Genomic DNA, 26,189 nt, shown 5'->3' on the forward strand with positions numbered 1-26,189 from the left:
GCTTAGGCTGATTCAGTACTCAAGATCTAATCGCTGTAAATCATACTGACCTAGTTTTTTTAAAAAAAGTGATTATCACAATAGGTGGAAAAGCATTTCTTGAATCCCACAGTGTTCATGATAAAACCTCTGCAAACTAGGAATAGAAGTTAGCTTCCTCAAACTAATAAAGCTCATCTAAAAAGATGTCTACAATTAACATCGTAAGGGTGAAAGACACTAGCCTCTCCTGAGACTGAGAACAAATCTAAGAATCTACTCCTACCTGTCTTAATTCAGCATCCTACTGGAACACCTAGTTGGTCCCAGGTTAAAATTGGATACAGATTGGAAAGGAACAAAGATAACTTTATTCTGAGACATGACTGCCTTTACTGAAAATACTTTTTAAAACTTACAAAAAAGAAAAAAATCCTACCATAATGGGTGAAGTTAGCAAGATAGCAGAAGATAAAAGCAGTATTCCAAAACCAATTGTATATACTTGCAATGTAGAATAGCAAATTTGGATTAAAACTCAGTACTATTTATGACAGCACCCAAAACCCATGAAATACTTAAGTATAAACCAAAATATACGCTGAGAAACGCAAGACAATTACGGAGAGAATAACCATGACATAAATGGCTGGAGTTATCGATAAGCCATGTTAATGGATCAGATTGCTGGTGGCCACGTTCTCCAACCTGGTTTGTAGTCAATGCCATTACAGTCAAAATCCCAGAAAGACTCTGTGAATCCGAAATTTACATGGAATAGCAAAGGAGCTAGAATACTCACAATTTTGAAAAGGAGAGCGTTGCAAGGCATATTTGATTTCAAGACCAATCATTGAGCTACCGTAGTTAAGATTATGGTATCTGAAAGCTCAGACACTGATTAGTGAAACAGAAGAGAGTCCCGAGTAAACCTACACATTACTGTCAATCGATTTTTGTCAAGTTTCAAAAACAATTCAATGGAGAGGATAGTCTTTCAAAACGGTGTTGCTGGAACCCTTACACATCTGTATGAAAAAACAGGAATTGAACTGGCAACCTTGTGGTTGAGAGCCCACTGGCCCATGTGTGACTCAAACCGGCAGCCTTCGGAGTTAGGAGCATGGAGCTCTAACCGCCTAAGCCGCCGGACGGCCCCTGGGGTCTGTTTTTGAAGGGCCCATCCTGCTGCGGACACCCAGGGTGGCGGGTGTCCGCACCAAGCTGCGTCCCCAGCAGGGCTGTGGCTCCGCTGTGCACCCAGAAGGGGACCCTGGGGTCAGTCAAGGGTCACAGCTTCCTCCTCCCCTTCCCGCCCAGCTGTCGCCAAGGCGAGGGGTGGCGCGGCTTCCGCACCCCGGATTCCACAGATCCCCGCACGGGGCCCAGGGGCCAAAGCCCGGAGTCCCGGGTCGTCGGGCGGGGCCCTGGCCAGGATTGGCCGCGGCCTCGAAACGTTGTAGCGACCGCGCACCTTCCGCGCCGCCGTGGCGCCTCCTCCCCGTGGGTGCGGGCAGAGCACGTGAGCGCCAAGCGCGGAAGTGGGACGCGGGCGTCGGGGCGTGGGTGCCGGGGCGGGCGCCGCGGCACCGAAAGCTGAGCCGCGGGCAGGGGTCTCGGCCTCCGCGGGGGAGCAGCGCGCCCCGAAAGGTACGGGGGCGCCGGGCCTTGGCCACGCATGGGCTGTAAGGGGTGAGGCTGCCGGCAGAGCCACCTGCCCGTCCCTGACCCCGTCCCTGATCCGTGTAATGGTCAGTGCTCTTTGCTTGGACACTGAAGCTAGCCTGCTGACGTCCCCACTCTGGGACCCGTGTAAGTTATGTCAACTCTCGGCCTGTTGTCCTTAGCGGACAAACGGAGGGACTGAGTACCACCACTGGAGCAGTTGTGCAAGCGAGGCAGCCCGAGAAGGGGCCCCGGGAGCCGCAGCAAAGTTCATCCCGTTGTACAGTGTGTCTTAAATTCTTTTTGAAATTTGTGTGATTACGGCAAGCTTTAAATCCATGCATTTCAAATTATAATGTTTTGTTTCAAAATCAAAATAGTTAAAACCAGACAGACGGTAGCTAGTCCGGCTCCTGCAGGCCCCATGGCTCCTGTTTGCAGGAATGTAAAGGGTGTCTGCCCAGCGCCTGGCCCGTGCCACTTCCTAACCTCTCGCAGAGATGCCTAACCACGGGCTTCCATCTGGCAGATGCTGGGGAAATCTGATGACCCCAACAAACATGGTCCCCGCTCTCACTGAGCCCAGAGAAGTAGTGAACGACATAACGACTCCTGAATAAGAACATGGTGGAAACAGAGGGGAGGGGGTACTAGAGGAGCAGGGTGGGGCAGCGCAGGAAAGGCTCAGAGGTGAGTGCTGTCGCAGTGACAGCATGCATCTCAGCAGCCCTGGACTGACGATGTTTTGGGGGTACTGAAAGGAAACACCAGTGGGCCTCTGATGCCCCGCTGCCTTTTCTCGGGTGAGCTCTCGTTATTGCCATATTACAAGCGGCAGGAGGGCCTTCACACAGCTGGTCTGACGATTGCTGTGTAATCTGCCCGGTCAGTGCTGACTGTTGTCGGCACACAGACATTCACTCATTCTGTGTTCCCTAGAACCCTGACCATTTCAGTTTTTAAATAACTTGTTTTGAAACAATAGCAAAACTACGAGAAATTGCAAATAGAATATAGAGATCTTTTTTCTGTGAACCATTTGAGAATGTTACTGACCTGGTGCCCCATCCCTCTAATGCTTTTATTGTTCCCTTCAGCTGTAGAATTCTACACATGCATCCGGTGACTGGCACAGATGGGCGGTCAGTACTGGTGCTTCACTCCCTTCTAATCTCCAGACCCCATTAAAGTTGATAAGTTCTCCCCAGGGCCCTAAACTGTCAGCTCATCCATGTCACATGCTGCACTCAGGTGACATGACCTGTAACGCCCTCAGCTTGGACTTTCACAGCCTGAACATTTTTGAAGACTACAAGTCAGTTCTGTAGAATGTCCCCCAAAGTGGCCATGTGTGCTGTTTCTTTGTAATTCGGGACACACATTTTCAGAAGGAGTATCCAAAAGCGACTCCTGGGCCTCGTGGCATCTTCCAGGCAGCACATGATTTTGACCGTCCCGTTATTGACTTTAGTTTAATGACTGACTAGGGTGTTGGCAGCCAAGCTTCTCCCCCAAAAGGTCACTCTCTTCTTTTTGTGTCACTAGTTTGTGGGGTGGTGGTCTGAAACAGGTCCAGGGTTAGGACTGTGATGGGAGTTTGGGGAGGGGGTTACACGGTTCAACCCTTAATAGCGTCCCTGCCTCCTCCAGTAGCCAGCACCTTCCTGCTGGCCCTGAGGCACTGCTGTCACCCGCCAGGACCCACTGGTGTCTCAGTCCTGGCTGCAGGACCCTGAGCCACCTGCCAGGTGTGGGCTGAGAGGAGACTCTTTCAAGGTTGGAGGTGTTAAAGTTTTGAAGGTACCATGAGATGTAGGCTCATCCCTCTGTGTGCTAAGTCAGAAGGCACCTCTTCTGGGCTCCCAATGTCCTCTGCAGCCTGGGCAGAAAGGTGCATTGCAGCCCCAGACCCCCACAGGCAAAGCCCCTTCTCTCCAGACAGGCATCCCCTGTCCCTGGGCTTTCCTTTTTAGTATTGGGGGGATGTGTGCACGAAAGTGGGGGCCGGCATCCTAAGCTCTAACCAAGAATGAAAACACTAGCGTGAATCCACTTCCTGGAACTGCCCCCAGGGAGCCCCCAGCTGGTGTATTTCTAACAGCATCTGCGTAGCTTGTGTGGGATTACGTGGGACCTGGGCCACAGCTAGGGTCACTTGACTCATACCCTGAGTGTGAAGACACTTAGTGGCTGTGCGGTCATTGGTGAGTCAGTACATGGGACCACCACCTCCTACAGCTGCCCTGGGGTCACATGACAAGATGGCTGCACACCGCCTGCTCAGAAGATGCGATTCCCCTGCTGGGAGGCCGTGGCCCTCGGAAACCTCGTGCCCAGATTGGGTTTATAGTGCAACAAGGTTCCCAAGACCTGTGGGAACGGGCCCTCAGGGAGTCGCCCGTTGCTGGGCATCTCTGAAGGAGTCAGACTGGGGCCCTGGGCTCGTGGGTTGAGGAATTGAGTGGACAGTGTGGCTGGAGCACACTTGTCCAAAATGTGGCTGGCCAGGCCCTGGACGGTGGCTGGACTGCAGGGCCTGGGAGGCCAGGCTAATGGATTTAGGCTCTAAGTCAGGGAATGCCGTGGTCAGTTTCTTTTTTCTTTGTTTTTCAAGAGGTGAAATTCACAATTAAGTGTCCAATCAGTGACGTTTAGTGCATATTATTGCGCTCCCATCTCCTCTGTCTAGTTGCAAAATGTTTTCGTCGCTCCAACAGGAAACCTGCCTGCTGGCGACCACTCATCCACTTTCTGTTCTGGACATTTTCTATAAATGGAGTCATACAGTATGTTGATGTTTGTGTGTTCCGCACAATTTTCTTAGTATAATGTTTTCCAGGTTCGTCCGTGTTACAGGATCACGGTGCTCCCTTCCTTTTATGGCCGAATATCTTCCTGTTGTGTGCACAGCACGTGTGGTTTATCTGTGCATCTGTTGATGGGCATTTGGGTTGTTGCCACTTTTTCATGATTGTGAACAAAGCTGCTGTGAACATTCGTGAACAAGTGTTTGTTTGAACCCTCCTGTTTCTAGGACTGGAATGGCAGGGTTGTATGTCAACTCTCTGTTTAGCTTTTTGATGAACTGCCCAACTCGTGTCCACAGCAGCAGCTGTGTGGCTCCCGTTTCTCCGCATCCTCTGCAGCGCTTATCAGCATCTGGTTTTGACAGCAGCCGTCCCAGTGGGTGTGAAGTGTGTCTCACTGTGGATTTGATTTGCATTTTCCTGGTGGCTCGTGATGCTCAGCATCTTTTCATGTGTCATTTGTGGATCTTCTTTGGAGGAAAGTCTATTCAAGCCCTTTGCCTATTTTTTAACTGGGTCATCTTCTATAATTTGTGTAATTTTGCATTGGAGTATTTATGTCTATGGACTATTTTCAGTGAGTTTTTGTGTAAGTTGCGAAGTTTGGTTCTACAGTCAGTTTTTTCCTTATGGTTTCCAATTGTTGCATTGCCATTTGTGGAACATACTTTCTCTATTTAATTGTCTTTGTCCCTGTGACAAATCACGACCATATTTACATGGGTCTATCTGTTCCTTCACTGATATCATACTCTCTTCGTTATTGTAGCTTTACGTGAAGTGTTTGGATCTGATGTGTGTTCTTTAACTTTGTTCTTCAGTCTTATATTGTATATTCAGTGTTTTGCTTTGTTTTTTAAATTGGGGGATATCGGGGAACAGTGTGTTTCTCCAGGACCCATCAGCTCCCTGTCGAGTAGTTGTCCTTCAGTCTAACTGTGAAGGGCGCAGTTCACTGGCCCATGTTGGGACTGAACCAGCACCGTCGTGTTATGAGGACTGCGTTCCAACCACCGAGCCAACCGGTCACCCCGTGTTCAATGTTTAGAAACATATTTGCTGGGAATTTGATTGGGATTCCACTGGATGTTTACATCAAGTTAGAAGGAATTTTCATCTTAACAATATTGAGTGTGCTAATCCTGAACAAGGAATACCTCTGAGTTTATTTATATTTTTATTTCTCTCAACCATGCTTCAATGTTTTCTGAATACGTGTTTGTATATATTTTGTTAGATTTATACTTAAGGACTTAGAAGTGCTATTATAAATATATTTTTTCATCTCAAATTATAATTTTTTCTACACATCTTTGCTGCTATTTTTAGTCTATCTGGGCTGCTATAACAAAGCATCTTTTTGTAGGTGGCTTGTGTACAATAGAAATTTACTTCTCACAGTTCTGAGGTCCCGTTAGGGCGAGGGCGCTCTGTGGTGGCCCACTTCTGGTTTCTCCTCTCACATGGAGTGAAGGAAGGGGCTGGGGTCGCTTCTACAAAGAGACAAATCCCATTGATGAGGACTCCACCCTCGCGAGCTACTCCCCTCCCAGAGGCCCCACCTCCTAACACCCTCACACTGGGTTTTGGGGTCCCAGCATGTGATTTTTGGGGAGCACAAATCTTCAGACCAGGGCACCAACATAGGAAGTCAATTGAGTTTTGTACTTTGCTTTTTGTTATGTCTATATTTTCTGATCAAGGCACGGGGATGGTGGGCCCTATTCCAGTTGGAATGTCCAAGTTGTGGCACCAAATAACCAGAAGTCTGCCATTCAGATTCCCAGTCACGTGGAGGGAACCGATTGGCCAGCGCTGAACTGAGCACCGCTGTCCTGCGCTGTGCCTGGCGGACAGCAGGGGGCGCGCGAACCCAGCTGGTCTGAGCCACCCTCTGCCCCTCCTCCCCGTCCCGCTCGCTCACACTCGGCCCCAACACCCATCGGACACAAGTGGGCCTGAGGACGTGCCCTGCAGCTTGGGGACACTTTGGGGCGGCAAGGACAAGGCCAGGAGATGGCTCCTGTTGGCGGCCCTGAGGTTTGTTGGGGCTTCCCCAGATACTTGTCCTAGAAAAGGATTAGATTATATTAGATATTAGATTAGATTAGGAGCCACTCTGGGCTAAGCAATTAGAAATTGTTGCCCCTCTGACTGAGGAGAGACCAGGCTGGTGATCAGAGAAAAGTTTGGACTTTGGGCCCCACCAGGTCCCTCCCAAAGCACTATCCTCTCCTGGGAAACAATCTGTCCAACCCAGGAGCTTGTTCTCGCTCTCTCCTTCTTCTCTTTTTTTTTTAAATTTATTTTTTAAATTTGTTGCGGTGACAGTTGTTAGTAAAATTACATAGATTTCAGGTGTACCATTCTGTATTACATCATCTATAAATCCCATTGTGTGTTCACCACTCAGAGTCAGTTCTCCTTCCATCACCATGTATTTGACCTTCTTCTCTTTTTTGCTTCTCTTCTTCTCTTTGTATATACAGAGGGTGCCCAAAACATATATACACATTTTAAGAAAGGAAAACTGTATTAAAGTTGTAATATTCAATATATACCGATAACAAAAGATGAATACAAGTCACGTTTGACGTCTGCGATTACAAGAGGTGCTCAGAGCGGTTACCACCAGCGTCCAGACACTTCTGATTACGGCGACCTACTGCTTGAGCAACACTGACCAAAGTGTCCACTTGCATATAGTTTTTGGCAGCCCCGGTATATATGCTTTGCCCTTCACTTAAAGGACCACAGTTATCTATTCCCATGAGTTCCCATGAAACTCTCTCTGGCTTCTCTGGTTGTCAGGAGACCTGGTTTCTTGCAGTTTTCTCCCTGACTGTGGGATTTAGCTTCACAGGGACTAAGGTCTCAAGGACTATTTGGCACAACTCTGCTGCTGTTCTCTGATGGTCAGTGATTGGTGGTGGGTCAGGCCAGTGTGCCAAACCTTGGTGCGATGTGTTTTCTTTCCTTTTATACCCACTTCTTCTCTGATAATAAAAATCTTTGCTCAGGTAGAGACTTAGGAAACTGAAGTCAAAGTTTCTACACCTGCTGCTGTCACTGTAACATTTCAAAGGACCTGAACACCTGCCCTGGGGTGGGGGGAACCCACTCTCTCTGCCATCCCCCACTTGGTAAAGGCCCTCATCCACTGTTGAATCATGGGCCTCCCTGGGTAGGGACGAGGCCACCAACACTTGGGGCTGAAGGCACTCGGTGGGTCGCTTCCTACTCCTCTGTGTGTGTGTGTGTGTGGCAGTCTGGCCCTCCCCACGTGGGAGCACCAGTGGGAACGCCCCTCTTAGGAGCATAGCCCTGAATCCAACCTGCCATCCTCCCAGCCATTGGCTGCTTGGCCCCAAGGCAGAGCGAGGTGCCAGGGAGGGGGTGGGGCAGAGGGCGGGAGGGAGATTAGAGGCTGGGGTGTGAGGTGAGGGCCTGGGGGTGCAAGGAGACGACTGGAGCCGGTGGGGAGGAGCCAAGGGGGGGGGGGCCTGGAGCTATTCACCGATCACTGCAGACTCGGTTAGCCCAGACTCCAGACCTAAGTCCACGGCATGGGGTCAGAGGTCAGGCTTGCCTAACTCCAGCTGTGGAGAATGCTCTGCAGTTCTGGGTTCCTGGCTGACCATTCTGCCCCCCCCTCCCCCACACACACACAGATGTCAGGCAGCACTCACTTCCCTGAGCCTCCTCTTCAAACCGAGGACTGGCTGCCAGCAGCTGCCAGCTGGGTGGGAAGGGTGTGTAAACACCCAGCTCCCTGCACAAGGTGATCTGAGCCCCTGTGAGACAGCTCGAGCAAGGCTGAAGCCCAAATGCCTTTTTAGGACAGCTTTGGGAGTCGCTCACCACCATTTTCACAGATCAGCCCTGGTCTTTGAAGGAGGGAATGCACAACGGTGTGGATGGCAGGAGGTAGATTTGGGGGTCCATCTTGGAGGCTGGGCCACGCTAGGAATTTGGTTTGTTGATGAATGGGGAGGAAGAGGGAACAGACCTGTCTCCCCTCACCTGCAATTGCTCTTCATAGGCCTGGCACAGGGAGAGGGGCAGATGGCTCATTGCTGCAGGTCGTGCGTGGGGTTTGGGACTCCCCCCGGGGTGGCCTGCACTCCTCTGTGTCTCCTCTAAGGGGGTTGGAATTCAGCCTTCCTGAGCCCATCGTAGCAGGAACAGGACAGAGATGGCTTAGGTCTCCCCAGGAAGTGGAGGTAACTCACGTAGGAGAGGGTGTGATAGGGCCCTCACTGACTGTCACTTCTCTCTGTGTTTGAAGTCATTTCTGGTTCCAAGGAAACCATGGCCTCTTAGAGCTGTCAGCGCCCTCGCACCCCAGCGGCACATGGCCGCCCTGTTCTCACAGGAGTCTTGTTGGACTCCCACCCACTGGGTCCATGGGGATTCAGTGCCCTCGTGGACCTCATCTGTGAACGGGTGGCCAGGCGTGACCAACACGATGCATGTCTGCTCATCACATAGCATTGTCCCATCAACCTCAGTAACAAATGTAAGTTTAAAGACACAATAATTAAGAATTTTGAGATGGTGTTGGGTGCATTAAACCACGCAGGGCCAGGTACAGGGGAGGTGTGTTGCAGAAGCTACTGTGTGACGGGCCACACAGGTGAGGCCGTGCAGGGGCCCAGAGACCCACTTACAGTGGGACTGATTCCTGTAGGTGATGTTCCCCACAGTCGGTTCTCGGCAGGGCCGGTGAGGGCCTTGTCTCGGCTTATTCTCAGTATCGCCTGCCTGTGCTGACGGAGGCTCTGAGGCTGCCAGGGTCAGTGGGAAGGGCAGTGGCCTGGAGGGAGTGCCCCCTGACCCCACACCTCCTCAGGGCAGCCGAGTCTGTGCAGAGAAAAGTGGGGGCAGCCCAACCTCTGAATTTGGCTCCCAGGCCCATAACTGGTCTTTACGTTCCTAGCCCAGCGCAAAGACCCAGAAGACGTGGGAACTGAAAGGTGTTCAGGGAGAGACCTGCATTCTCGGCCATCCTCTGAGCCAGATTCTGCCTCTGCTGACTCAACTGTGAGCGGCAGCCCCCAAGGCTGAGGTCACCATTCCCATTTTATAGGTTAGAAAACAGGCACAGAGAAGCTGAGCATCTTACCCTAAGTCACACAGCTGGTGAGGGCAGAGCTGAGTCAAACCCACTGTGGTCTAATCTGGAGTCCATATGCTTTGCACCATGAGATGCTGACCTGGAAGGGACAGCAAGGAAAGGCTGCGGGAGACCAAGCCCCAGACAGAGCCAGGCACACATACACACACACACTCACACATCCCCACCTGGCTTTCACCTCGGCGACTACAGAGGTCCTAGGAAACCAGGAGAGGAGCCAAGAGAAGCCAAAGGAGGAGGGTGGGGCCTCTTAGGAGAAAAGGACACACTTCCCAGGAGTCCAGGGAATTCCCTTCCCCAGTGAGTCTGTCTCAAATTCTAGATTTCTCTCCATGGTCAGTAAACTAACTACAGTGACTCCAGACTCACACCTTTCCAGGAGTTGAGCTCATGTGGCTGAGAGTATGAGTTCTCTGTCTCCCTCCTGGACACCTCTGCTTTCAGTGATAAGGGGGGAATGAAGTATGTGGCCTGGAGATTTGTATGGAGACAAAATTTATTAGAACAGGAGGCCAGAGAAACCATGGAGGAGATTGGTGTTGACATCCCCATAGCACTAAAGGAACTATTGGTCTATCTTTTGTCATGAAAGTGGAGGATTTGTTTAAGCAGTTACTTCAGTACTCATTACACTCTTGGGGAGGGTAAGGGGTCAGAAGACTCCCTCTGAAGCCCCCTCAAGTATGTGGTGCCTACAGTCGTTCTGTGGCTGTTGAGAAACGATTTAATGCTAATAACTCACTCATATACTCCCGGGAAACACAGGGCTTCTCTGGTGTCTGATTAGACTTGGCTTCTGACTGAAGCCTCGCCCACACTCCCTGCAAACATAGGGCTTCTCCCCTGAGTGTGTCCTCTGGTGTCTGATGAGACTTGACTTTACACTGAAGCCTCGCCCACACTCCCTGCAAACATAGGGCTTCTCCCCTGAGTGTGTCCTCTGGTGTGTGATGAGATTTGGCTTCTGACTGAAGCCTCGCCCACACTCCCTGCAAACATAGGGCTTCTCCCCTGAGTGTGTCCTCTGGTGTGTGATGAGATGTGGTTTCTGACTGAAGCCTCGCCCACACTCCCTGCAAACATAGGGCTTCTCCCCTGAGTGTGTCCTCTGGTGTGTGATGAGATGTGGTTTCCGACTGAAGCCTCGCCCACACTCCCTGCAAACATAGGGCTTCTCCCCTGAGTGTGTCCTCTGGTGTGTGATGAGATGTGGTTTCCGACTGAAGCCTCGCCCACACTCCCTGCAAACATAGGGCTTCTCCCCTGAGTGTGTCCTCTGGTGTGTGATGAGATGTGGTTTCCGACTGAAGCCTCGCCCACACTCCCTGCAAACATAGGGCTTCTCCCCTGAGTGTGTCCTCTGGTGTGTGATGAGATGTGGCTTCTGACTGAAGCCTCGCCCACACTCCCTGCAAACGTAGGGCTTCTCCCCTGAGTGTGTCCTCTGGTGTCTGATGAGACATGACTTTACACTGAAGCCTCGCCCACACTCCCTGCAAACATAGGGCTTCTCCCCTGAGTGTGTCCTCTGGTGCTGAATGAGATGTGACCCATCATCAAAGCCTTGCTTGACTCTTACAGTTCTTGACATTCCTACTCCCACAGATAATTTGCCTGTGTGCTCCGGATACACTTTCTGGTCTGTCCTGGGTTCTCCCTCCACCATTTTCTCACGTTCCCTACAACTCCCCGTTTGCCCATTGGGTGGTTTTGAAAAGGCCCCTGAAATCCTCCTCTGCCTGATCTTTTTAAGCAAAGGTTTGGACCTTCCTTTGACCTCTTGACCGTCAGCGCTGTCATCCCAGCTGTGTGGATCAGTCCCTTGCTCCTGCTGACTCTGATCCTCTGGGCAGGGTTCCTCCGACTGGAGGTGCTTCCCTGCTGATGTCCCTGGAAGGACCTGAGAGGGGTGACTGCGGCCCACATGCTGGCTGAGGAATTTCTGAGTGGAGAAGGCCAGAGAGCAGGAGGGACAGGGATGGATCTCCGGCTCTGATCCTGCTGAAAGAGAAAGTTGAGGTCAGGGCAGGTGTTGACAAGGCTGCCTGGGCCGTGTGCTGTGTCCTGGTGAGACCGGCCCCACTGGTCGGTCTCTGTGTCGACAAGGCAAGCTCTGCCTTCCACAAAGGGTTGCTTTACAGTCTGTTTTCATCCCATTGTTCTGCACTACATCTTCACAAACCCAGAAAGCCCCTGTCAAGGGCCTTCTCTACATACTGCCCACACTGGGGACTTCCAAGAAGCATCAGAGGCAGTTTCAGTCCTTTTATAGATGGCAGCGCAGTGGCCCTTCCCCATAGACAAGACTCTTGTAAGTCACATGAAAGAGAAAAACCACAGGCCCCAAATGGCGTCACTCATGCTAAAAGCTCATGAAAACACACTAGATTTAATACCCGATCTAACTGCAGTCTCAGCCTCTCCCAGAAACCGTCTTCATCAACCATTCTGGAATTTTCTGGTCAATACCAGTGAGATCATCTGTGGACCCTCTTCATCCCACCCCATGGAAAGAAGAGGCAAGCTGCAGGATAAAAACTCTTCTCCCCAAAGCTGTCCCAGCCCCCGCATAATCTTTTCTTTTGCTAATCGCTCCCTTGTCCACCCTTCTCCATATAACAACCTTCCATTTACAATCCTTTGGGGCGCCCTGGTAGATGCTACATGGGTTTCTGCTGACTCATGAATAACGCCAATTAAAACCTCAGATGTACTCGTCTGAATTTTGCCTTTTAACAAGCGTATCACTGTGAGACAGTGTCTGCAGCTATTTTACTGTGTTGAGAGCTAAGAACACTCTTGATGACTTAGGTTGAATTGTCCCTAGTGACGTCCTCTGTGGGGAAAGGATCTGTGAAGTCAGGAACCACCCAGCCTGGAGATCCACAAATGCGCAAGGCAGGATGGAGTCGTGGCTAAAGGGAGCATCTGCGTAAAGCTGAATCTGAGCCTTCCATTCGAAAAGGTATTTGAGGAGCCCTATGAGCCTGGATCTCTTGTCGGGAAGTGGGACTCGGATTGGACAAGACAGAGGGTCAGGTCCCATTGAAAGGATTTCAATCTGAAATGCAGCTGGGGGATAAAAAGATCAGAACAAAAATAAAAAATATAAAAATTGTTCCTAAGAGTCAAACATATATGAAATGAATCCTTCATTTCTGAAGCAACTGATTTGAAACTTGACTGACATTAGACAGGATTGTACCCTAGGAGTTGGACCATGAGCATTTCCAAGAACCCCTTCTTTTCTTTCCATTTTGAAGAAGAACTGCACTGCCCACCTGTCTCCGCCCCGAGCTCTTGCTTCCACTTGCTGCCCCACTTGATGCCCAGCTCCTGGCCGTACTCGTCCCCGTACCAGACCAGCAGTTCACAGCCCGGCCTGATGACCTGGCAGGTTCGGTAGAAAATCTGCCTGTGATACTGAAAGGCCACCAGGTTCTGCTCTTCGTCATCCCGGGCACAGTTCACATACCTGGGATTGAGAGGCGAAAGGAGGGAAAACACAGGTGCTAAGTTCCCACTACGTGCCAGATCCCTGTCCAGCTGCCCTCCTGATACGGAAAGCCTTCGGGCTCTGACGTCGCCCACTGCCCCGTGCACTCCTGGGGGACCTTCTGTCCACATCTAAGCCCCTCGCACAATGTCCTGTGGACGCCTGCGTCCAAGTGCTGCCTAGAAAGCTTGCCCCGCCCTTGGAGGTCTCTGTGGCAGCACGTAAGACAGGACAATAAAGCTCATTCGTATTCTGTATCCCCCATAGCAGAGAACCCCTCAAGGAAAGGGGTTGGGTCAGGAGGCCAAGGTGCCCAAGGCCAGACTGGCTCGCTCACGCTCTGCAGGCTGCAGGACCCAGGTCTGTTTAGAACCAAGGCTAGGGCGCTTTGCTGTCCTCACAGGTCAAAGGTCCCTTGTTTTAGGGTACCCTTGCACTGTGAACTTCTTGAAAATAGCAAAATTATAGTTAAATTTTTCTAAAATCAATTGTTTCACGTCTGTTGGCAGTAAGTCCTCCATAAGGACTAGGGTTGTGTGATCTGTGTATGTAAGGAATCCCACTGTCTGAATAAGTGTTCATTAGATTAAAGTATGAATCCAGGGTCCCCAGTGAATCTCTGCCCCTTCCAGGTTTTTCCAGGGCCCAAAGTTTGTACAGCATAGAAAGTTGCATTTTGAGGACATGTACCATATTTTATCTCCTTTTTTCTTCATGTCTCTTGGTACGAAAGAGCACTGTGTGGAGAAAAGAGCAGGGGATCGAGGGGACCATTGAGTGAGGCTTGATGAGAAGGGAAGGACCAGTGGCCTGACATTGATGAGGGTCCTGTCTGGAACCCAGACACCTACTGGCCTTACCTCATCCAGTTGGACTGGGATTCGTCCTTTCCATCCACATACTCATAGCAGTTTCTCCCTTTGGTGATCTGAGGTTCAGGGAAAGAAGTTAAAGGCTTTGTTTTGGTGGGGAGGTAGTAGAAGAATTGTTCTACTCCACTGTCATCCAGGCGCTTTCAGCCTGCATGGATCCCACTGCCAACTGTGATGACATGACATGCTTCTCGCTCACCATCTACACGTCTGAGTCGATCTGTCCACTCAGCAGGAGCACCTCACGGAGGGGCCCCTCTGCTGCGTCTGCACCACTTTGCTCCCGCTTACCCTCTGGTCTTTAAATTGGAGTGCCATGTTCACGCAAAGTACACTCAGCACACAAAGCTAACCGTAGTGTCCCCATACACGTGCCAGCATGTAAGTGTGGCCCCCAACCCACAGGAGACAGGGGACAGGTAGATGCTTCTCACCAGCCAGGAGTATCCACTGTTGGCTGCCTCTTCATCTTCTGTGATCTGGCCCTCGTAGGGGCCAAAGTTCAGACCCAGCGGCAGATCAGACGCCTCGTTCCACACTCCAAGCCCCGCCTCAGGGATGCCCGACACTCTGATTCTCAGCCCAGGGGGCAGAGTGAGGGCTGAGCGGTTGGGATGCCCCTTATCCACCACACTGTCCTTTACAAATGTAGGGGACCCATGAGTAGCACAGCGGTCAATGAAGAAGTTCTGACACTTCTCACAATCTGGAGGCAAGAGCAACGGGGATTAGGGAAGGTGTAGTGTGTGTTCCTGGACGTAAAGAGCTTCAGAGAGAGGCCAGGCAGTCACATCACTGAGCCTCAATCCTGTACTCCAGGCCACGAGAGGAAGGGAATGATTTGGGGACCAAATGACCAGACCAAACTATCATGTCAAGACATAACAGCCTTGCTTGTGAGGGTCACTTACACAGGTAGTCGTCATCCTGGGGCTCGCTGACCTCTTGGTATGTATGGCCCTTTCTTTCCCGTAGGCTGTACATCTTCACTTCAATCTCCTTTCTCCTGATTCCTAAGTTGGAGACGAGAAGGTGAGTGAGGTTGGCGGGCTCTGTAATGTTAGTCCCTGTTTTGCCAGAAAACACGAAATCTACTATCAAAATGTCACCTGTTTTTCTGTTTGTCCTCCCTTAACTGTTGGTTCAGAGACTCAGACTCCACAATGACTACAGGTGGCTGATTCAATTTTAGTTTCTAGCTCTTCACATTATCAGGTTTAACTTCCCAGTCTTCCTATTTACAAAATGGTTCATTCATAGTTACTCATCCAGAAAATATTTGTTGTGGGCCCAATATGTGTTAGGCATTGAGCATACAACACCAAGAAAGTATGGTCCCTATTATCATAGATGGATTTATTAGACAACTTGGATGTGTCAATTCTTTGAAATGTAATTTAATGCTTTCAAACAATGTATGAGCTTTGTATCCTTATCTTCACTTTACAGATTAGCATTCAGGAGCCCACAGAATATGTAAGATTTGCCCAAAGCCCCAGAGCCAACCTGAGGTCTCAGCTTAGTCCACCTTAAACCCAGGCCTACTCAAAGTCCACCCCACAAACCTCGGCCACACTTATCAACCTTTCCAGAGGATTCAGAGGAACTGAAGTCTCCAAATTATTTTCTCTTACCTGATTTTTGTCTAGAGTGCTGTCCAGAGGTATTTGCTTCTCCAGGAGGGGACACTGGTTTCTGGGTCTGCTCTGAGCCACTTGCCTTCAGCAAATTTGTGGTTCCTGACAATTCCTTCAAACTAGGTTTGTTCCTTGATGGTGCCCTGGACGTTACCTTCAATGTGATAGCCACATATTAAGAGATAAAATGTGTTTCTTTAATTCTTTAGGGCTTATGACGTGTTTTCACAGGCATGACTTTAATTACTACTTTGACTACCTTTGGAAGTTCCTGGGGAGTATGAATATTAGAGGGAACAGAAAGGGCCTATGTGGGTAATGAGTCCAAGGCTAGAACCCATGCTTTAAGGCTCTTTCCTTCCACCTTTTTCCATAAAAGTAGGAGTGAGAGAGATTGGGAATAGAACAAAGAAAGGGTTGGGAGAAACATACGTATCTAGACAACAAAGAAAATTATGCTGAAAGTTGCAAATTGCTCTATCTTGGAAAGAATGTTTGTAATTCGATTAACTGGTTCCCATCAATTCTGATTTAATAAGGTTGTACCACGAGGTAGTTCTCTTTAGTGTCCTGATCCATAACATGGTCATTCTTAATGAGTTAGAGACCATGGCATGTAATAACATTTACCAAAGTTTTTTGTGAGCTATTTAATTCAATATGGAAGTGAGATTACAGTCCTGCTATCAACGTATCCCTTCAGCCGTCTCCATTTTTGAAATCTAACAGATATTATCTTCAACATTCATTGACCCTCTTACTTCTAGTTTAATTTGTAAATTTGAAATCACTCATTCAGAAAACATTCAGGGGGCCCTCAGGGGACCTGAGCTGGTCCAGGGACTTCTGAGAAGAATCACATCTGGAGCAGCCTCTCAAAGAGCTCGCAGTACAGAGGGAAGCATTGATTCTAAACAATTCCAAACTACATGAGCGTCACCTGATTCAGCTCAGCGAAAGAAGCTGTTACTTCCACCTACAGGAATGAGCATTTGAAATCAGTTCCGGAGGGATGTGGAATAGTGAGCGATTGACATGAAGTCGTTACAGAAGGACGAATGTCTGTGGAATGGTGAGTGACTGATATGAAGACCTTACAGAGGGATGAGCGTCTGTGGAATAGCGAGTGACCGACATGAAGTCCTAAAGTTGTTGTATTATCTGTTGCTTCTTAGTCATCAGTCTTGAGGCTCCTCAGGGATAGGAGGTGATTCCTTTACTTAGAAGGGGAGGCTCTGAGGCTGGGGTCCTCTATCCTCCCTCCCCTGGGACCACTCACTGCACAAACTGCCTGCATACCAGAAAGCTTTCCTGAGTCAGAGGGTTGTCGTGCACCTCTCAATGTAGCATGGCAGAAAGAACCGAGGTTGAGCTCGTCAGTCAGATGAACAATGTAAACATGTATGGATGAGACGGTGCAAATTTTGTAAAATGATGATGTTCTAATGAGTTCTTAAGTGGTTTAGAGAAGGAGCTTTGGATTAGATTGCACTACCCCTGACACTGTGCTCTCAGACACATAATCAGACATTTCTGTAACTCTGAAACCTTAGTTTCCTCATCTATAAATGGTGATAGTTACAGTGCCTACTTCAGGATTGTTGTAAGTGTATTCATGTAAAACTCTTAAAGTCTGAAATATTATAAAAATAAAACAAGTGGCAGCTCGCGTTGTTGCTGTTTGTTATTCACTATTAAAATGATGAAGATATCGACACTGTGTAGAAGAGACCAGGAAAGGAAGGCAGCAGTCCCTAGAACAGTCTGCAATTCCTTCTCTTACCTGCATGTGGATCCACGAGGAACATTTTCTCGACAACAGGACTTGGGAACTACTCACCTTCTGGTGTTTACTCTGTCCCACTCTGAAGTCCACCCAAGAAGGCATGACTAAAAGGTGATGAGAAAGCAGTGTTTTGGTTGGTAAATGTTTCCAAAATCTGGAGATTCTTACTGGGGACACAGAATTCTGAATCAGAGATTGACAAGTACAAACCATTGGAAATGGTTTCTGAGGTACCATTAAGGCTTATGCTTCTATTGGGGGCATCAACTAATTTTCTTAAAATGTTTAAAACTAGACAAAGCCTCAGCTATGTTTCATTCTATGTTCATAAGGTATCTATTACATTTATTTAAAAAATAAATTGGCCTTTCATGACAAAAATACTCCACAAACTAGGAACAGAAGGAAATTACCTCAATATAAAGGTCATATATGAAAAGTCCATCTCTAACATCTTGCTCTACAGTGAAAAACTGAAAGCTTTTCCTCTAATATCAAGAACAAGGCAAGGATGCCCACTCTTGCCACTTCCACTCAACACTGTGGAGGAGAGACTGTTCCCTGAGATGACTGATGTCGGTCCCTCGTGCTAGGTCTGGTTAGATGCAGGCCAGAACAGAGATTGCTTCCCCAGAATCCCCAGAGACTGTGTGATTGACCCTCCCACTACGCTGGTTCATGCCGGTTCCTGGAACAGGCCAGTACCCTTCCCCAAGCTAGCATGTGAGGATGTCCCTCTCATCTGGGGTGGTCACACTCCATACCCCCATCCATCTTGCCCTGTTCTGTATAACCCCTTAGCTCCTGCCACACTTTGCGGAGGACATCCATGGTGTCTCGCTGCAGCCCAAGAGGCGTCTCATGTGTAAGTTCCCCTAATAAACTCTTGATGTAAAGATGGAGTTGTCAGCCTCTTCCTTTTGTCTCTGAGCCCCAGGAAATTTTATGAAACAAACGTAGTACTAGAAGTCCTAGCCATAGCGTTAGACAAAAAAGGAAACAAAGAGTCATCTAATTTGGAAAGCAAAAGGTGAGATTACATCTGTTTGCAGATGCCACGATCTTATGTGTAGAAATTCCTAAAGACTCCACAAAAAATCCTGTTAGAACTAATAAATCAATTCAGCAAAATTCCAAGCTACAAAATCAACAGTCAAAAATCAGTTGTATTTCTATGCACTACCAACGAACAATCCAAAAAAGGAACTTAAGAAAACAATTCCTTCTATAATAGCATTAAAAAGAATTAATGAAAAATAAACCTAGGGGCCGGCCCGGTGGCTCAGGCAGTTAGAGCTCCATGCTCCTAACTCTGAAGGCTACCGGTTTGAGTCCCACATGGGCCAGTGGGCTCTCAACCACAAGGTTACCAGTTGGATTCCTTGAGTCCCGCAAGGGATGGTGGGCTGCGCCCCCTGCAACTAGCAACGGCAACTGGCCCTGGAGCTGACCTGCGCCCTCCACAACTAAGATTGAAAGAACAACAACTTATTCGGCAGTGAGAAAAGATGATATAGGAACATTTGTGACAACATGGATGGATCTTGAGAGAGTAATGCTGAGCGAAACAAGTCAGACAGAAAAAGCAGAGAACCATGTGATTTCACTGATATGTGGTATATAAACCAAAAACAACAAAAGAACAAGACAAACAAATGAGAAACAGAAACTCATAGACACGGACAATAGTTTAGTGGTTGCCAGAGGGTAAGGGGGGTGGGGGGGGGAGGTGAGGGTAAGGGGGATCGAATATATGGTGATGGAAGAACTGACTCTGGGTGGTGAACACACAATGGGATTTATAGATGATGTAATACAGAATTGTATACCTGAAATCTATGTAATTTTACTAACAATTGTCACCCCAATAAATTTAATTAAAAAAAAAAAAAAAGAAAAAAAAGAAAGAAAGGACAACAACTTGAAGCTGAACGGCACCCTCCACAACTAAGATTGAAAGGACAACAACTTGACTTGGAAAAAAGTCCTGGAAGTACACACTGTTCCCCAATAAAGTCCTATTCCCCTTCCCCAATAAAATCTTCAAAAAATAAATAAATAAAATAAACCTAGGACGGTGTAGATGCCTGACTGTACACCTGAAGCTGAAGCTAAGTAATATTTAATGTCAACTATAATTTCATATATATGATCACAGGATGTGGAGGACAGCATAGGGAATAGAGTCAATGGAATTGTAACAGCTGTATACAATGTCAGAGGGCTAGTAGGTTGGGGGAGGGGGGTTATCACTTTGCGAGGGGTGTGAATGTCTATTATATTGTTTTGTACACCTGAAACTAACTTTAAAAAATGAGCAAAGAAAAAAAATTAAAAAACCGATCCAAGGAGGTGAAAAACTTGTACACTGACAATGATAAAACATTGGTGACATAAAATTAAAGAAGTGAATGGAAAGACATTTCATGCTCATGGATTGGGATACTTAATATTGTAAAGCTGTCCATACTTCCTAAAATAATCTAAAGATTCAAAGTGTCAATGTCCAAACAGTAGATCATTTGTATCAAAATTGATTTGAGCCAAACAATATATGCCTGGAAGCAAGAGCTCAACAGACTGAGAAAAATGCTTCTCAGAATAACATTTTTCAGCTTCTTTTATGCATTTAGCATTAAGGAGGGAATGTAAGGAAGATTACCAGAAGGTGGGAAAAAGGAAGGTGGGGAGTGGACTACAAGAGAGCTAACAAGATTCTGTGCTCTCTTGAGGGTGGTTAAGCTTCAGAGGTGTCTGAAAAGAGGCATTTCCAAGGTGTGTTAATGTAGATGCACAGAAACAATAAACAGAGCTTGCTTAAGGCAAAGAGAAGCCTTTTACTAAACAGTTATATGACTGAGGCGTGACTACCCACCATGACTTGCCCAGTTAGGAATTTATGATCAGATCACCCTGTGAAGTTACTTTCCGTAGAACCCCTTTTTCATCCACTAATGTAATCCCTATCAAAATCCCAATGGTATTTTTTTGCATAAAAACTATGGAATATCAAAATTAAATTAAATACGGAATCTCAAAGCATCCTGAAACGCAAAAAACAATCTTGAGAAAGAACAAAGCTGGAGGCCTCACATTTGCTGATTTCAAAACATACTACAAAGCTACAGTACTCAAAACAGCACAGTATTGGCATAAAGACAGACCCACAAGCCAATGGAACAGAGTAGTGAGCCTGGAAAGACACTCTTGAGTATATGGTCAAATGATCTTCATCAAGGGTGCACAGACTACACAATGAGAAAAAGATAATCTCTTCAACAAATGGCGCTGGGAAAACAGAATATCCACTCACAAAAAAAATGAAGAGGGACCCTTGTCATACAGCATATATGTAGAAATTAACTCAAGACAGATTAAAAACCTAATTGTAAGACCTGAAACTGTAAAACTCTTAGAGGTAAAGCTTCAAATAGGCAATGCTTTCTTGGATATGACACCAAAAGCACAAGCATCAAAAGCAAAAATAGACAAATAGGACTACATTAAACTTACAAACTTCTGTGCAGCAAAGAAAAAATCAACAAACCACACAGACGACATATGGAATTGGAGAAAATATTTGTAAAACATCTATCTGGTAAGGGTTAATATCCATAACATATAAAGAACTTCTACAACTCAATAATAATATACCAAATAATCCTATTAAAACTGGTTGCTATGGACTGAATTATGTCCCCCCTTTCCCCATGCATACACTGAAACCTTAACCTCCCATGTGATGGTATTTGGCGATGGGTCCTCTGGGAGGTAATTAGGGTTTGATGAGGTCATGAGAATGGGACTGCCATGATGGGATTGGTGCCCTTATCAGAAGGGAGATAGGCTCTCTTTCTTTCTCTTCAGAAGCATGCACACAGTGAGATGGAAGCTGCCTACAAGCCAGGAAGAGAACTTCACCATGCCGACACCCTGATCTCAGATTTCCAGCCTCCAGAACTGTGAGAAAGCACATTTCTGTGGTCTAAGTCATCCAGTCTGTGGTATTTCATTACGGCAGCCTGAGCTGACTAACACAATGGGAAAAGGACTTGAATAGACATTTCTCCAAAGAAAATATATAAACGTCAACAAGCATATGAAAAGACAATGCCACTAATCAAAGGGAAATGCAAATGAAAGCTACAATGAAATGTCATATAACAAGTGTTGGCAGGAATGTGGAGATATTAGAATCCTTACACATTGTTAGTGGGAATGCAAAATGGTTCAGCCACTATGGAAAATAGTATAAACATTCCTCAAAAAATTATAAATAGGGGGTGGCTGGTTAGCTCAGTTTGTTAGAGCGCGGTGCTGATAACACCAAAGTTACCGGTTTGGTCCCCACATGGGCCACTGTGAGCTGTGCCCTCCTTTAAAAAAAAAATATACATAGAACTGCCATATGATCTAGCAATCCAAATTTTGGGTATGTATCCAAAATAATTGAAAACAGGATCTTGAATAAATATTTGCACCCCCATTGAAGCATCATTCACAATAGCCAAGATGGGAAAGCAACCTAAATGTCCATCGATGGACAAACGGATAAAGAAAATGTGGTAAATGCACACAATAGAATATTATTCAGCCTTAACAAAGAAAGAAATCACATCATATGGTACAACATGGATGAACCCTGAGGACATTACGCAGAGTAAAATCAACCAAACACAAAAAGACAAACACCACATGATTCCACTTATGGAAGCTATCTAAAGTAATCAAATTTATGGAAACAAAATTGAATGGTGGTTGTCAAGGGGCCATGTGGGAGACATCAGGGAGGCCAAACAACTGTCTGAAAACCTCCCCCAGAATCAAGACAAAAATCGGGTTCATTTTGGTGTAAGAAAATTATGTGCTATGATAAAATATATGTAAGTAAATTATATATCTTTACATAATATCTTAATCATTTCCTCATCTAGGACATTTAATCCAATAACTGAACTATTATGAGATTAGTGTTAGAAAGCTCTTTGGTGGATTTACAGTGTAACTAAGGTTTCTGCAATTGCCCTTTAATTAACACTGTGTAGCAAAAATAATTGTTTTAAAAATGATAAATCGTAAACATTTGGAAAGTATGAAGAATTGCACTGGAAAATGTATACATGCACCATTTAGCCTAATGTCAGGATTCTGCCACAACGGCTTCAGATCTTTTTATTTCTATTTTAAAATTCAAAAACAAAAAGCTAACCCAGACATAGGCAAGTCACCTGCTAGATATTCCTCCTTCTCTTGGAATGTAACTATTCTGAATTTGTTATTTCTTATTCACTTTCAGATTTCGATACAGTTACTGCTTATTCATGTATCTGTAAACATATAATTATTGTACACATTTTAGAACCTGATAGGAACCTGTCGCTTTCTGTATAACACTTTTCTGGGCATCTTGTTTGCTGAACAAGCAAACACTGTTTCCTTAACCCCTGACAGGCAGCTCAGATCTACCCCAGGTCAGTTTCAGGACGGTGCCTCTGAGTCCTCCTGGCCCCTCACCTTGCTTCCTTGGAGTCCATTCTTCATCAGAATCCTCAGTGTCATCTGCCTGGGGTCTCATGGCCTGCCTGTGTTGACACATGAAAGCTGGTCGAGAGGCTCTGAGACCTGGAACGAAGCAAAATCTCTGTCCTGAAAGGGAAGAGCCTGAACGAGGAACAAAGCACCAGAGCAACTCTCTGTGATGGACTGGGTGGGCCGAGAGGGTCTAAAACATGGCACTGCGAGTGTGGCACCATCAGTGCCAGCCCTGCCCTCACACAAAAGAACAAAACTCACCCAGGTCGCTCTGCACACAGAAGGGAGAGGCAGGGAGATGAGCACCTGAGAACGAGTGAGGCCAAGTAATACAGCGTGTCAGGGCTCCCAAGCTCACGGCCCCAGCTTGTCCTGTTACCTAGAGCAAGCAGCGCCTCGTAGTTCCTTTTCACGTTTCTGTACCGGCTTTTCTCCCAGTCTCCCATCGCTGTCCATTCTTCCTTGGAGAAGTACGTGGAAATGTCTCTGAAAGCATCGTTGGCCTCGAGAAAATCATAGGTTGCATCAGTAACTTATTACAAGTCAGCACTTCGGGCTGGGCCTTCTCCTCCCCGTGTGTGCAGGGTGTTGACTGAGACCTCCGGGTGGTCTCTGTGAAACAAGGATGCAGACATTCTCTCCCTCCCGCTGTGCCCTGATGAACGGAGCAAACACCAGCTTTCCCAACACAGCAGCTGCTGACGCTAGTGTCCCGTTCTCCCCAATGTCCCAGACAGGACCAAGCGCCCCATTCTGTGCACACGCACAGCGAGGGGAGCCCACCAGTGCAGGCGGGGAGTCTGGTCCTCTGGGCACCAGCTCCTTGTCACCAGGCCCCTCTCCCCATCCTTCCCACAGACCCCGCTTGCAGGCTGGCTTGGCCTCCCCCACTTCTCACCTTGGGCTTCCACCCTCTGCTCCTTGTGTTTCTTTTCCGGCTCTCCTCTGGGGACCTGCCAGGGCTCATGGTGCTGGGACCACCAGGGGGACCCCGTTCTGGCTCAGAGGCTGGTACGGGCCAAGGTGCCTGTGGAGGGAGAAGGGGCTGAGAGGAGGTGACAGCCCCCACCAATGCCCAGAGCCAGGCCTGTCTTCTCCATCTGGGCAGGGTGCCCAGAGAAGGAGGATGTGGGGACCCCAGCAAGGATGAGAGCACGTGGGGAAAGTCTGGGGGCGCACTGATGGGACGGGAGGGGCTCCGCCAGCCACGACAGACCAGCCGACTGGGAGCTGGGCTTGGTTTCTTTCGCCCCCTTGTAGTTGGGCCCATCTCAGGAGAGGCAGCAAAGGCATCTGGGGGGATGTGGCTGCGGGTGTTTGCGGGGCGTCCTGAGGTGCGAGCCAGAGAAGCCCCAAGGAGACTCGGAGGCCCCTGACTGCTGGGATGGGGTCTGGCCGGCCATCAGGACTGTTCCAGAGAGAGGAGTGAATATTCCCCACGGAAGGGTTTGGGAATTCCGGGACAGTCTGGGCACAGAGCAGCGTCGCTCTCTAAGGGCCAGGCGTCTCTCGGGCTGAGAAGTTTTGGGGTCTCCCAGGCGGAGGGACTGGGCGCCTCAGGTGGGGGGGCTTTGCGGTCTCAGGTGGAGGAGGTGTGGGTCCCTTGGGCTGATGTGTTTGCGGTCTCCCGGGACAAGAGTCGGGGTCTTTCAGGCTGAAGAGACGTAGATGCTCCGGCTGAGAGAATGTGGGGCCTTTGAGGCTGAGGAACGTGAGGTGTCTCACTAAGGGGCCCTGGGTTCCCGACACTGCGGTAAGTTGGGGTCTTCGACACCGCAGAGATTCAGAGCTCCCAGGATGCGGGCATTTAGGGTCTGAGGCTGCGGAATTTGGTCTTCGGGTGCCTGCTGTAGTTAGGGTTTCTCAGGCTGCGGGGTTTGGGGGTTTCTCAGGCTGCGGGGTTTGGGGGTTTCTCAGGCTGCGGGGTTTGGGGGTTTCTCAGGCTGCGGGGTTTGGGGGTTTCTCAGGCTGCGGGGTTTGGGGGTTTCGCAGGCTGCGGGGTTTGGGGGTTTCTCAGGCTGCGGGGTTTGGGGGTTTCGCAGGCTGCGGGGTTTGGGGGTTTCTCAGGCTGAGGGGTTTGGGGGTTTCTCAGGCTGCGGGGGATTCGGTTTTCAGGGTGTTTGGGGGTCTAAGCATTAGGGGATTTCGTGTGTATCTGGGCGAGGAGATTTGCGGTCCCTCCAGGTTAGCGGATTTGGGGTCCTTCGAGGCTGACAGGATTTGGGGTCCTTCGAGGCTGACAGGATTTGGGGTCCTTCGAGGCTGACAGGATTTGGGGTCCTTCGAGGCTGACAGGATTTGGAGCCTCTCAGGGTGAGCGGATCGAGTGTCTCTGAGGCAGGAATTTGAAGGTCTCGGGTTAAGGGTTTATAAGGGTTTCACGTGGCAAAGGCCCCGTTTTCCTGTCAGTCTCCGGGCTCTTCAGCCGCACTGCTCACCCCGTCGAGCGCCGCCTCCCAGGCTGCGCGCCTTCCCCGCCCTCAGGAGTTGAGAAGCGGCAGAGGGCGAGGTACCCGCCTATATAGCTGTGTCAGGCGTAAGCCACCAATCACTGCTGCGATCATAGGGTCCTGCCCGCCAATTGGCGGACAGAAGCCAAGAGGGTGGGGCATGGGGCGGAGCCTAGCTGTCAGTCAGGAGCAGCACCCAGTCCTAGGCGGGGTGTGGGAGTGCAGCGGACGCCGGCTCTTCACACCTCCTGTGGAAGCTCCCGCCCCACTCCGCAGGGATTGGCTGCTCTGGATCCTGCCAGTGTCTGTCAAGAAGCCTTCAGCGAGGAAGCACAGTCTAGTGGTTTTCACTGCTTGTTTTCCAGCTGATGTTGGTGAAAGACCTGCCCCTCAGGACCCAGCGTCCACTGCTGAGCCTGGAGCGTGGACCTCGCGGCAGGTCTTTAGGGCGGACGTGGCCATCTGTGGAACGACAAAGATTCTTTGTTCCACCAGACTTTAGTCAGGATCCCAAACTTTCTCCTAGGATCATTTATGCCCTTTAAACTCCACTCCCCCCACCCTACTTTTTAAAAATTTATTAGTTTCAGGTGTACAAAGCAATGTAATATGTAAAATCCACTTTTAGCAAGAACTATATTACCAGTTAGTGTGTGGTGAATATCACATCACATGGGGAGGGGGAACGGGACTGTAATTCAGTAAATTCTGATGAGATAAGATGCAGACACAGTTTCATTTTGTGTCCATATGTTTCAAAGGTTCAAACAGAACAAAAGAAATAATAAGTATATTAGAAAAACCTCTAGGAGATTTTTAAATAGCAAA

At 48.4% G+C, this 26,189-nt stretch overlaps 1 protein-coding gene across 1 annotated transcript; it reads right to left on the bottom strand.

Moving 5' to 3' along the window:
• Positions 1 to 1,258: 1,258 nt before the first annotated feature.
• LOC141569170 (histone-lysine N-methyltransferase PRDM7-like) lies at positions 1,259 to 25,523 on the bottom strand. Its single transcript, XM_088801125.1, has 11 exons — positions 25,425 to 25,523; positions 23,810 to 23,938; positions 23,291 to 23,414; positions 22,894 to 23,001; positions 17,434 to 17,483; positions 15,591 to 15,747; positions 14,868 to 14,969; positions 14,391 to 14,662; positions 13,945 to 14,012; positions 12,794 to 13,063; positions 1,259 to 1,646 (listed from the first exon to the last, which is right to left on the bottom strand). The coding sequence occupies exons 1-11, from the start codon at positions 25,521 to 25,523 to the stop codon at positions 1,259 to 1,261; spliced, it is 1,767 nt and encodes a 588-aa protein (XP_088657251.1).
• Between the last annotated feature and the right edge of the window lie 666 nt (positions 25,524 to 26,189).

Source organism: Rhinolophus sinicus, chromosome 9 (genome assembly GCF_057876585.1).
Source record: "Rhinolophus sinicus isolate RSI-liver-muscle chromosome 9, RSI-T2T, whole genome shotgun sequence".
In the NCBI taxonomy this organism is placed as follows: Eukaryota; Metazoa; Chordata; class Mammalia; order Chiroptera; family Rhinolophidae; genus Rhinolophus; species Rhinolophus sinicus.